Source organism: Cyprinodon variegatus, unplaced genomic scaffold (assembly GCF_000732505.1).
Source record: "Cyprinodon variegatus isolate N-32 unplaced genomic scaffold, C_variegatus-1.0 Scaffold633, whole genome shotgun sequence".
Classification (NCBI taxonomy): domain Eukaryota; kingdom Metazoa; phylum Chordata; class Actinopteri; order Cyprinodontiformes; family Cyprinodontidae; genus Cyprinodon; species Cyprinodon variegatus.
The window spans coordinates 247,991-261,560 of NW_015151086.1; the positions used below are offsets into that span (position 1 = coordinate 247,991).

The following is a 13,570-nucleotide window of genomic DNA, read 5'->3' on the forward strand; positions in this document are numbered from 1 at the left end:
TAAGATAAATAAATAAAAATGTCTGTCAATATGCTCTATCCAGTACTACTTAAGTGGAAATGGCCTATTCCATCCCAAGCCTTGACTATGATCATTTAGTTGTGATTTTCCAAGACAAATCCAAGGGAGGAAGTACTGAACTGTCCCTTTCTGTACCTGCTGACCCAGCCTCATGTAAGCCAAACACAATGGATGGATGCATAGATGGATAACTAATTGTGTTAGATTACTGATCAACAAAAATGGTATTTCACAGTAAAATAATCCAGAAGGAGAGTGGCACATAGGATTAAATTCCTCCAGTAACAGCAGAACCCTGGGCAGGACTGCTGAGAAACCAGAAGTGAAGTGTGTTTCACAAACTGTGGCAGTGTCCGAACGTCCACCCTAACCCCTAGATCCCTCAATCAATATATAGAGCAGGGACTATATATAGATAGATGATCACTACTTTTTGCTCCCCGTTGGCCACGTAAATCTTGCTACACATTCGCCATCTTTGTTATTGTTAATCGCCGCTGTCAGGTAGCAACAGTGGGCCACTGTGAAAGCAAATCCCATAATGCTTTGCAAGGACAGCTCTCCGAGCAAAGTATTCTGGGATATATCTAGTTTTCAAGGTGAATTGTGACACTCATTTAAAATGGTGTAGCCACTGTTAGGGTCACAAGGGTTGCTGGTGCCTATCTCCGGCAGTCTATGGGCAAGAGGTGGGGTCCGCCCTGTACAGGTCACCAGTCCATCGCAGGGCAACACAGAGACAAACAGGACAAACAACCATTCATGCACACACTCAGACCTAAGGACAATTTAAAGAAGCCAATTAACCTAACAGTCATATTTTTGGACTGTGAGAGGAAGTCAGCGTACCCGGAGAGAACCCACAAATGCACAGGAAGAACATGCAAACTACATGCAGCCGGGATTCAAACCCGGAACCTTCTTGCTGCAAGGCATCAGTGCTACCCACGGCTCAACTGTGCAGCCCTATAGACTATACAATCCATTAAAGATCAAATGGAAAATTTGAAGATGGAAACATTATGTTCAACTACTAACGCTATAAAAATGTCTGTAGATGAAGGTACGTTCAAGCAAACAAAAACTACAAAAGTAAGTGTGAATATATTTTTGTGTTATCTTATTTTTATCTGTTTTTATTGTCTGCTGAAGAAATATAATTACATCTTTAAAAAAAATTTATAAAATTCCTTAAAAGCATAAAATTGTCAGTTCTTTTGAACCCTTAAAGTCTGGAAATAGAAGCAATTTAATTCATTAGCCTGTCTGTGAAAATCCAGGTGTTCATACTGTACCTGCATCACTTCCCAGGAGAGGCTGGTTGGCGAAGTGTCTGAGAAAGTCATGAAGGTTCGGGAACTCGTTAAACCCAAAACGGTAGACATTATCTCTGCGTGTCACATGGAAATGCTTCACTGAGTCCTTTGCTCTGTGTCGCACAGAATGAGAAGAAACAAACTTTTGATCTAACATTATTACAATGACCAGCTACATAAGCATTATATTCAACTCAAAAAAGAATGAAGCTGATATATATAACAATTACAATTAGAATGTCTAGAAATTTAAGTGCAACCACTGACTAATGACTTGTGTCTTTTCAGTATAATAAAAAACAACATTAGAGCCACATACTTAATGGTTATGGCAAGACGGAATTCCAAAAAATAGGGTATAAAAATATTAACAGCAAAGCACTGAGCATTGATCCCTGAGGTACTCCACATGTGACGGTAGCCCCTAAGTAGAGAAGTAATGCAGTTTTCACCTAACCCATTATTGAAAGACCAATCTGTATAAGGAGTTTAAGATAATTTCGTCTGACTGACCTTACGGAGAGGGCAAAGCAGCCAGGTCCATTGTTACTGTTCCTAAGAAGGTAACTCCCATCCACCCCATTGGACATGAGGAGTGCCTCTGCTGCATGCCGGGACAGATCGTAGTGGTACCACCTGGGAAGAAAAAAAAAAAAGATTAAAAGTTAAACAGATAAAGGAAATAAAGCACTTTTAATTAAAAGGCAAGTTTTGGGCAAGTAACAAGGGTTATATTGCCACCATGTAAGGCGTATTGACATGTCAGTGTAAAATACCCAAAATATAACTGTAGTTGTGGAAAGTTAAGAAGCTAACATCTGCCCTAGACACCCACCTACATGCATTGTATTTAGATAAAATACAAAAACGAGAGAATAGTTTGCTTTTGCTGCGAGCAAACACATCAAAGTATGCAAACAGAAGTAAGCACTTTTCCGCACAATAATACATTTCTGTGACATTGCACTCAGGAAAAGCAGGCATTCCAAGGTCATGGAAATAACTAAGCTCTGGAGTGAAACATCTACCTACGTGTGGTTACTGCAAAGGAAAATCAAAAATGAAATAGCAATTGAAATATTTTTTGAAATAAGGAAACAAAAAGCAATTTAGATTTTTGGCATAATTGTTCAGCCCTGGTTTGAAATTGAATGATTCCCTAAACGAAAGAAAAAAAAAAAAATACACATAGTAATACTAATGTTTATTTATTGAAAAAAAAAAAAGGTAAAATTAAAATAGAACAGATGTAATTTTTTTATGATATGACTACATACTTTTGGTTTTAAAGGCTTTTCACCGGTTTTAACAACACCAAAAGTGGTTGTAGTACAATTTAAGGAAATCTTAAATTTTTATCAGTCCTGCAAAATCTCACATGTGGCATTCCTCAGGGGCCCATACATGGAAACCCGTTTTTTATTGTGCATCACTTTTTTTGGGGATTCACCCGGAGGAATTCTAATTCTATCTATGAACTAGTTCAGTTTTTAAGTTAAATAAATATATTGCCGAATCAAGTTCAAATAAAACTAGATTAACTCAATATAAAAAAAAAAAAAAAAAATCATTGATACATTTAAGAGATATTTTATCCAAATACTACACCCTGTTCACCCATATAGGTTGAATTGTTTTCAAGAATAGCAAAAACTTAAGTTTTCTTAAATTTAGTATTTTTTTTACCTTCTTTGGACTAACATGGTTGATTTCATTATATTGTCTTTAACCTTTCTGCGTTTACTATTTAGGTTTCAAACTATAGAAATTAAGCTGGACAAAGAGAAAATACAGTCAACAGAGCAAAGATGTGAACCGGAAAGTTGGAAATAGTCAGTTAAAAATGTGCTGCAGATGTGAATGAAAAAATAAACAGTAAAAGGGGAAGTGGAAGTTCTCAATTTGCATTCAAGGTTGGGCAGAGATTAAAGTCTGGCTTTATAAAAGTTATGATAAAAACACACAAAAAAAACAAAATATTTAGTTTGAATCGTTTGACTCTAATCCATCAGCTTGTAATATCATCTATATAGTTGGAAAATACATCAGTTTTATCTTAATTTTTTTCCAAGTTTGATTTTTATGCTGAGTTTTATAGACAACACAGATTATGAAGAAAAACTTTTGCATCTTCAATGATGATTTTTTTTTTTTTTGTACTTTTTACAGGACTTTTCCTGAATTAGTAGCTGAAATCTACCAACTTACTTCTAATGTCTAAGTAATATCATTTTTCAAAATTTTAATGTCTCTAATGGTTGACAAACCTGATAAATACAAGTCAGTTTTTGTGAGGATGCACAAAAGCAGTCAGCCTTCCATCCATCTCTGCTGTATGAGGTCCACAATCTCTACTTTAATCATTATTTATATGAATCTTGATTTTAAGAATGACTTTCAGGACACAGTTGAAATCAGGTAGGGCTTTTCCAAGGCACATTCCAATGGGAAGAGATAAACAAGAACTGCTCCTTATTGGACATATCATTATTGCCATGACCAGAGCCCTGGTTAAGCAAAACATAGACAGATACAGAGATGGATAATCAGTCTAATTCAATCAACTACCGTTTACAATTAGTTGCTCAAAGGTGGAAATTCTTCGACAGCTTTGCTCCAGTGCAGAAGTGCCACTAAATTACAAGAGAAGCACATTTAAGAACTCCTTAGAATCACCCCAACAATTTCTAAATGAGCCATTAAAGTTCAACTTTTATAATATTTGAAGATTGACATAAAATTTCAAACTGCACATAAGCAAAGATACTCTAAATAGAACCAACAAACAGAACTAAAAAAGTGTATTTATCCATCCACAGCTAATTTCTTTGATGGGTTCTGGATTTTCCTCTCTCTAAAAAGTCAGTTGCTCATTTCGAATGTCCTATATCAAGCTTTTATAGGCAGGCTGAGCATTTGACTAATTTGATAGAGGCAACCTCTCTGATTAAACCAGAGTCCGCCACTCTAGAGGGAACGTCGCAGTACTCCACTTTGCATATAAAAAAGCCAATTCTCAGCTTCAACATAAAATAACCTAACGTTTAAAGTTTAAAAGACCGTAAGATATTTTTCAGCTCCTAAACTCAAAAAGAAACAAAATAAAACCTTCTCAGGTCACCTTCCAATGTTTCTATTTCTATTTTTTCTTTTTTACTTTCGGAGAACACACCCGTTCAATGTGCAAAACTGTGTGCATTTGATAACAGATAATAAAACTGTAAAGTGCCTTGAGATGACATGTGTTGTGAATTTGGCGCTATATAAATAAACTGAATTGAATTGAATTGAAAACAATTCCTGAGAGACTGACTGGTTTCTGCAGCAGACATTGAGCTACAATTGTATTTTTCCCCAAACCAGCGTAACCATCAGGCTGGGAGACTCTCACTGGCCTGCTTAGCTCACCAGCTGTCAAACATGCAGGGACCGTCTGCGAATTGCTACACCACAAAAATATGAAAGAAATATTCAATGGAGTCACGAAGGAGAGGTTTGTTGTCATCTGAATTATGTTATGTGCTTTTTTTATGTGTTTAATGTGTGTTTGTGGTCTGACGTATTTGTGTATTGGAAACTAGTATTTTCAGTACACATCAGCTTTATCATACTAACTCTTAGCTAGACAAAATGTACCTAAAGTTTTTTTTGTTGTTGGTGTTTTTAAAAATTATTTAAATAACTAATAAATGGGCAACAACTACATGCTGAGTAAGTATAAGAAAAAACAAGGATTTCACAAAGGTGTGCTGTAGTGGCATCAAACTCATAAAACAGAGAAAATATGCCATTTTATTAATGCAGACTTGCTTATACTGGTAATAACTCTGTATTACAACCAAACAATGTTTAACTTTTATTTAACTGTTTGCATTTGTCAAATGAGATCAGGCAGCATAACATTAGCACATAAAAAATTTAGTTTTACATCTTACCCATGCAACATGACATATGATTAAATATATATATTCCATTATTAAAGAAATCCATACGATTTCTTTCTTGCACAACATGTAATACAGTAATAAAAATAATAATAAATGATAACTGTGACTGCGTAACTGCAGTTGTCTGAAATGGGCACAAGAAGCTCATTACTCCAACCTGCTTCTTGACAAAAAGAGATTTGAACTGGGATAACAGAGTTGTATTATGATCAAGATGGCACTACAACACGTTGATGTATAGTAATTGCTCATTTATAACTTATTTTGAAAAAAAAAAATCAAAATACGTTTAAGTGCATTTCTTTAAAGAAAGAGTTTTAGTCTGAACAAGATAAAGTGCTCTGTTTGCCGTTTATAATAACAATGTGCATTAGAGTGTAATTTTTTTCAAGACAATTATTCTTATTGCCACATTGCCAGACAGGACATTGTTAAACAGGGGTCTTCAACATTTTCCAGGTCAAGGACCCCCAAACTGATGGCAAAATGGAGCAGAGACACCATAATTATATGTATTATATGAAACTGTGTTCTATCAAACTGGTCCCATAGTCACTCTATCACATATGGAGTAATGTAACAAAAATAATGTGGCCCTGGGATTATTAAAATATTTCTAAATCTGATCCCTCATTAACGGGACAGGTGGTGTGAATGAAATGGTGCCCAGCTTGAAAGAGCTCCTGTGTGTCACTGAATGTGTGCATAAATGACTGAAAGACATTTTCTGCCTCCATTTATCCGTTTACTACAGTGTGTTGAATTCATGTTAATGTGTATTTAAAGACATTTCAATTAGTGGAAAAAATTGCAGCAGGGTGGAATATATAAAAAAAAGTCTAATCAACCAAAATATTTCGGACCCCCATGCAGCACCTCGGTGGACCCCCTAGGGGTCACAGACCCCCTGTTGAACACCTCTGCTGTAAAAAAAAAAAAAAAAGAATAATAAGAGTGTAATTTTTTCAAATTTATTTTTCAATATTAAAATCACCAAAATTTTATGTTTCAAGTATGATGGCACTCTAACATGCATTGCTTGTTTCCTATTTGCATACAAGAGTTAAAACATGTTAGATTGTAAATAAAACTCTTTTAAATAATAAATCTTATAAAAAATGAAAACCCTTTATTCAAAGCCATTTGATTTAGAAAGCAAACTTATTTTTATTTGACTTTTTTTCTATTGTGAAAAAAATAAACTACAGAATATTTGGCTATTTAAATGGACTTTCGAATTCTTTTTTTTTTTCTATTTTATTAATATTATTTTTTTAGGTATTCTCCAACAAACAAAAAAAAAAGAAAAGAAAAGTAGTATGAAGTAGGTGAGACCACATTGACATCAAATGATTTTCATACCAGCGCACCTGTGACACCATTATCATATTTCTGTGGTGGTGTCATTTGCAGGCGGTCGCTGCGCATCTGACAGCCAGCTCTGCATAGAGGACAATTTAAGATGTTTGGAGGAAATAAACTATTGTAAAAAGGAGTCTGTTCTTTAGAGTTCATGTTCCGCTGATGAGTTATTGGTCCAGAAAAACCGAATCTGTGAATATCCGCCTAACTTTACTGACAAGGACTAAATTAAAGACAATTCTCATGACCTCTGAGAAAGTGTCCCTGTTCCTCTGGTAAAAAAGGAGGAAAAACTCACCCCAAAGTCTCTAACTCGTCGCTCAGGTCATCGTTGGAAGCGTCGCTGTAGAAACTCATTTCTGCCTCAGCCGCTTCCTTCCTCAGCTCTGGGAACCTTTGAGCAAACAGCAGCTGCAGGGAACTGAAAGTCAGCCTGTCAGACCCGCCCAGGAGGAAACCAGCTCAGACAGCAGAACATTCACCTGAAACACACTCAGTTCTTATCTGTTCAGCTCTACAAATAATTAACCCTGCAAACAGGTGGGCGGTAACTTAACCCCTGACTTGAAGTAATGCCTGACAGTTTCTCCAAGAAAACACACACCAGAGTTTAATCAATTAACTCCGCCCACTTAAAACCACTTACAGGAATAAGTGAAGAAACACACAAGGAATGGTTAAAATGACAGCCACACATGGGGCCTAACTGGGAAATGTATGTAAATCCCTTTATTGTCCCACAATCAGGGGCGGAGCTAGATGGGGGCCCAGGGGTGGCCATGGGGGCCAATCATTGGCCACCCCTACCATTTTTTACACTGCGCTTATACTGTGCGATTCTTTGCCCTGTTCAGGGCGATTTTCCAGTCGTGCGAGAATTTTTCGATCGGGCCGACTTCCAGCCTGATCGTGCGTCATGTAGTGTACGGGAGTATTGAGGGGCTATTAGCCTCTCACGATCACCTCCCGATCAGGAATTGTGAGGTCGGGAGAAAATCAAACATGTGCAAACAAGAATTCTCCTTCTTCCTCTCAGATGTAAACACAGCAGCATGGCGGCGGTGCAGGTGAAAGGGAGTTCTTTCTGTAAAGCTGACAGACCATATTAGCCACGTTTACTCAGCCATGTCTTTGTCCAATTACGTCGTCTCCTTTTCTTTTTAGGGCTTTCAGCACAAAATTTTACAAATTGCCATATGGCAGCGTGTTTCATGCTAGTGAGCCTCATATTCCTCTTCTACTTATTCTGCTACCAGATAGACGAGTCAGAGTAGCTCCATCTCACTGCGGAGCTCAGTCAGACGTGTTTTTTAGACGTACATCGTGAGCTGTGAACTCACACTGTACGACGAAACCCTGCGTTTTCGTCGTACAGTGTGAGCTGCAGCTGCGTGCAACAATTGAAAAAAATCGCACAGTGTACGTCCGACTTAATATAGATGGTGGCGGCAGTAATATTCACAAGTGGAATATTCAAAACTTTTTATTATTTTTTTTGTTTTTAACTATACACATCAATATACAAACAGTAAAGATGATAAGTACAGAATTCATGCTCTTTTCAGAACTAGATTTTGTGTTATATGGGGTAAAAACAAAAATGTGTGTCTCTGCAAGTCATCTAGGAGTCTTAAAGTCAAAGATATATAACAATTTTAATAACAACTTTTTCAAATAATCAATTTTTCTAGATATTAGTGCTTTTAAATATCAGTTTTATGCAGAATGTTTATTGATACAAGTAGGTAAGTAATGATAATTGATTTACACCCCAGAACTCAAAGCAGAGTTTTATCGACTATACCTTTTATCCACGAAATACAGATGTTTATTTTTTTGCGTCTATTTGTTAGCAAAAACTGGAGGAATGTATAGTTTGTCTTTATTTAGGAAATATGGATGTTTTGCTCATTAATTTTCTTGTTGGAACAGTGTAGATTAACCGTGAGGTTTTCGTGCCTATCCACTTTCGGCCACCCTTCAGTGTACATTAGGTATTGCCTGGCCACCCTTATAAAAAATTCCTGGCTACGCCTCTGCCCACACTGGGGAAATTCACTCTCTGCATTTGACTCCCGTTGGGGAGCAGTGGGCTGCCTTTGTGTGGCGCCTTGGGAGCAGTTTGGAGTTAAGGGTCTTACTCAGGAACCCAGAGTGGAGGCAAGGAATACAAGGAATGCTTCTACAAAAAAATACTTTAAATAAATGCTCCAAGTCTTTTAAAAAACTCATTTTGGAAGAGTTTAGAAGCACAAGTCTAAAGATGCCAGTGTTTCCTATATTTATAAAATGTATTCTCTGCTAAAGTTAATGAGATAAAACCAGGAACAAGTCTTTAGAGACAGCTTTTCAAAATATTCCTAAAGTATCACATATTATTCTGAAATAGCGATATATTTTCAGGGATAAGCCCAGAATATTGGATCATTTATATAATATAATATCTCATGTCTACAACTTAGGGCTGAATTCCTCTTTATTAGCCGAATTGAGCAGCTGTTTACAGCCGTTGCTGTGTGGAAACTCTGCTCCAACAAGAAACACAGGTATGCATGGAAACAAGAACACAGTGTCCTCTACTACAGTGTTTTTCAACCCTGGTCCTCAAGGCACACTGCTCTGCATGTTTTGGATGTTTTCTGAGCTTCAGCCCACCTATTCAGATGATTGCAGTTCAGCAAAGCCTGATAATCTGCTATCAATTGACAACAGGTGTGTGAAAGCTGGGAAACATCTAAAACATGCAGGGCAGGGTGCCTTGAGGACCAGGGTTGAAAAACATTGCTCTACTACACCATGGTGTGTTGGGGGAGCAGCCCATCCAAGGACACCTCCAGACTGGACAAACTGGTGAGGCGAGCCGGCTCTGTGATTGGCAAGAAGCTGGATTCACTGGGGATGGTAGCAGAGAAAAGGACATTTAAACTGCTGGACATTATGGACAATGCCAGCCTCTGCACATTGTCTTCACCACTCAGAGGAGCCTGATCAGTGGGAGATTGCCTCCCCCCAAATGTAGGACCAACAGACTGCTTAACTCCTTTGTTTCTCAAGCAATCCAGCTGTACTACTCCTGACTTGGGAGAAAGAGGAGGTGATAGGAAGAGGGACAAGGGTCAACACCCCCCCTCCTTGGACATCTTGTGCAAAGATGGCTGCTCACACTGAGCCTTGTTCTGCTGGAGGTTTAAAAGGGAGTTTTTCCTCTCCACTGTCATCCACAGTGTCCACTTAGTGTAAAGGATTGCATTTGAGTCAATGAATCGATGCAATTAACTGGTTTTCTTTAGAAAACTTTGAATCAATTTGACTGGATGATCTGGTTAACTCTAAATTTCCTTGAGATGACATGTGTTGTAAATTGGTGCTACACAAATAAAATTAATTGAATCCTTCCTTCCAGAGATACATCATAATCCTTCGCTGCTCCAAATAAACCACCAGTTGTCTTGATCACCACATTATGTTTTTTTTCCCCTTACTTTTTGCAGTCTGTTGACGTTTTTCATTAACGGATACAAATATTTGACATTTTCCAATCACACTTCCCACTTGCATGTTTCTCTAATATGAATATGCAATTTTCAATAACTGTTTCATTGTTGTAAAGTTGACCTCACTGTTGCCTTTTTTTCAAACCTTTGTATCTGCATGCTTCAAATTGCGTTTTGCTGTTTTCATACATGAATATCGCCTGGTGAGACTTTACTGTCTATTGCAAGTGGAGCAAATTAATGTGGGAATGATTTAACCCATCAATGAAACCTGGGAACCAAAGTCCATGAAGTTACATGATATATATAAAAAAAGAAATCATTCAATCTTGTATAATAAGTGATAATGTGACAAGATCAGGTACCATTAAAATGAGACTCAATTGTATTCATTATTGCTTTATTGTTTTCTTGATAAAGGAGTGAAAAGGCACTTCAAAACACCAGAACAGGACCATCTGTCTTTGGGAATGTTGATCTTTACTCTCACTAGTCGACTGAATCAAAAAGACAAAAATAATTAGACAATCTTCATTAAACTGGATTCATGTCCATCCAGGTTAGCTTTAGCATCTGCTCTCATAGAAACCAAAGCCTGTACAGGAATAAATAAATGTGCCTCAAAGGAAAGTCAGTCAGATGCTGAGGAATCCTTCCTGAGCTGAGCAGGTAAACAATGGTAACAATTTTATAGTGCATAGCTGCATGTACAGTACGTAAACACATTTCAAACAGCATCAAAGTTTTTGGGGTTGTGTTTTTTTCTCATGGCCCAAACCAGAGTCTGGTTTCAGCTGTTGGTTTTGGTCTTACAGCTGCTGTCATGCGTGGCAATATCAGTCTTCTCTGAGCTGAAGGAAGCTGCAGAGTTCTGTCAGATTAACACTTCATTGCACCGAATATCTCCTCTATCTCCTGTTGCCTGACATCAGTTGCTGATTTGAGTTTAACCTTCTGTGTCTCTGAGAAAAGGTCATGACATCACTTCGTCCTCACTGGGCACCAGCCCTGGATTATCTGCGCACACAGGGAGGCTGCTGGCTGCTGTGTGTTTCAGGTTCCAGCGATGCATCCTGCGGCGGTACTGCTCTACAGCCGCCTCATCTCTATGAGCGGTTTTCAGAGACGTAGGGAAGTGGAGGGAGTTGAACAGCGCCCGAAACAAAATCCTGCAGATAAGGAGGTAGAATAGAGAGGTTCAGCAAACAGCATCACTTTTTTCAACTTATTCCCAAATTCTACAGCTGCAGGTGTTTTAATCCTGGCTGCAGCTCATCAACAGATTCAGTTCTTTACATTTTCTTCTGAGGGTTAGTCCATACTTTAAATGTCAAAATGTCTTCTTTTTTTTTCCAGATGCAACAGTCAACAGCTGTAATGACGAACTGGAAACTTAAGGGTAACACATTGAAACTGCTCATATAAAATTTGTATGTTCCATCAACCATGACCTAAAGTAATGGCCAAGCTTCATTCAGGCTGTTTTTCTTTTGTTTTTGTTTTTTACAACCCAAGATGCTTAGATGCTGTAAAACAAGAATGATTCTTTAAAGTGTAGTCTCCTAAATTTAACATCTTTAGTCTGGTAAAAATTGCAAAATGAAAGAAATTAAAACATGTTTGTATACTTAAGCACCCTTGTTTGTTTTAACCACACGTTTGATTTCAAATCCCAAGTTAAAGAGGATTTCTTATAAAGTTGGGAAAACGCCCCTTTTCTGACTTTAAAAGATGTCTGCTGAGGTGTGGAATTTAAAATAGAAACTATGTGACTGATGGCTGAAAATGTTAAAGTCGTGTTACGATATGCAAAATAAAGGAGAAAGATTAATCTCATATCAAAGATTACAGAATAAAAAAGCAAATCTTTGCCTTTTTTCCATCCTTTTTACCTATTAAGGGAAAAAGGAAGAACTTAGATTGACTGCACGGCCATCTTAACACTTGATATATTGCTATTTGACGTGGGATTATATAGAACATTTACTTATGGAATCACTGAAAGGGTTATTAAATAAAGACCATGTCTTTATCAGAAAAATTATACTACATAGATATACTAGGCAACAAGCAAACATTTTTGTCCTCATAGTTGATTAATTAGAAAGAAGAAACCAGATCTAAAGCAACTGTAGCTCAAACATTAACATTAATTGCATGTGTGATTGATGGGAGGCAGATCTCCCACCTTAAAGCACTGCATAGATGTTGGTCCCAGATACCAGGGCCCATAGTCAGGAGGTAAAAGCAAATTCTCCACCAATCGGATTCATTTGTGAGCAAAAGGGAACAAACTAGAAAGGCGTTAAAAGTCATTTCTGATTAGCATACTTAAACTTCCCAAACCATGCTGACAATCTTTATCTAAACCCCCGTGTTGTCAGATTTAGGACTTCTCTGAAAATATAGATATCTATGGCTCGTACTAACTGACCTTTATTTGTTTTATACATTTTAGCCATTAAACACTTTTTCAAAAAGTATTTGCATCCAATAACAGATGACTCTCAATGATTCTAAAGTGTCATTTTGCAACACTGGTGTTATTAATTCCAGGTGGCCCAGTTTGATTTGGTATTGTTCTTTTACTCATAACGTGAAAGATGTGGGAAACCGTACCCATAACTGCAATCCTGCATATCAACATTATGCAGCTCAGTAGCTCCTAAGCAGATGTTCTGAGTCAAAAAGAACTCTGTGGGATTGTTTGCGATACCTTGGTAACAAAGCAGCGACTGTAGTAAGGGTGCAGATGATGTAGTAGAGAGGCTGGGACATCTGCAGTTTTTCAACCCCAAACAGGTTGGTGGGGTGGCTGCAGATCACACAGAAGGCACTGTAGAGCTGTGCAAAGGCGAAATACAAAGCAGCACTGAGCACCAACACCAGCATATGAATCCATGTCTGAAAAGCACAAATAGGGCAGTTTGCATTAATAATCCTGCATAAACCTCCAAAGAGAGCAAAGAGGGGTTTATATTATTGAGGCTCTGACCAGTGTGTTGCTCTCCACAACTTGATGTAGCAGGATGATGAGGAGAGCTGAGGTGTTGACAGGTGAGCCGAACGACAGCACTCCAACATCAGACCTGGACAATGCCTGTGAAAAACATTCAGAAAATATTAAGAGAGAGAACCTGACCAAAAGTTTTCAATAAAAGGTTTTACTAAAATAAACTTACGAAATAAGGCACAAAGAAGCAAACAAGGCTTTGGTAAAAGGCATCCAGCATGGTGATCCAGAAAGTGGCTGGAACATAGACCTGCAGGAAAGTTTAGGTGTTATTCTGTTTGTGGCCAATGAAAAACAAACAATAGATACAGTTTGATTCAATAGAGGGAAACGGAAACGGGACAAGAGCTAACCCTGTCAGGACCCAAACTGCAGTGTATATGTATATATATATATATATATATATATATATATATA

General features: G+C 37.6%; 2 protein-coding genes across 2 annotated transcripts in view; both read right to left on the minus strand.

The window, feature by feature from the left end:
* The window catches only part of dapp1 (dual adaptor of phosphotyrosine and 3-phosphoinositides), a 13,842-nt gene extending 6,652 nt beyond the window's left edge, over positions 1-7,190 (minus strand). The window contains exons 1-3 of the mRNA XM_015393267.1: positions 6,945-7,190; positions 1,851-1,973; positions 1,317-1,450 (exon numbers count right to left, since the gene is read on the minus strand). Coding sequence (XP_015248753.1) covers positions 1,317-1,450; positions 1,851-1,973; positions 6,945-7,003 — 316 coding nt within the window. The 5' untranslated portion in view covers positions 7,004-7,190. The remainder of the gene's footprint in view (positions 1-1,316; positions 1,451-1,850; positions 1,974-6,944) is intronic.
* A 3,343-nt stretch (positions 7,191-10,533) lies between these two features.
* The window catches only part of LOC107096563 (probable phospholipid-transporting ATPase VD), a 42,244-nt gene continuing 39,207 nt past the window's right edge, over positions 10,534-13,570 (minus strand). The window contains exons 20-23 of the mRNA XM_015393273.1: positions 13,323-13,403; positions 13,136-13,240; positions 12,857-13,044; positions 10,534-11,309 (exon numbers count right to left, since the gene is read on the minus strand). Of these exons, the coding sequence (XP_015248759.1) occupies positions 11,114-11,309; positions 12,857-13,044; positions 13,136-13,240; positions 13,323-13,403 (570 nt within the window). The 3' untranslated portion in view covers positions 10,534-11,113. The remainder of the gene's footprint in view (positions 11,310-12,856; positions 13,045-13,135; positions 13,241-13,322; positions 13,404-13,570) is intronic.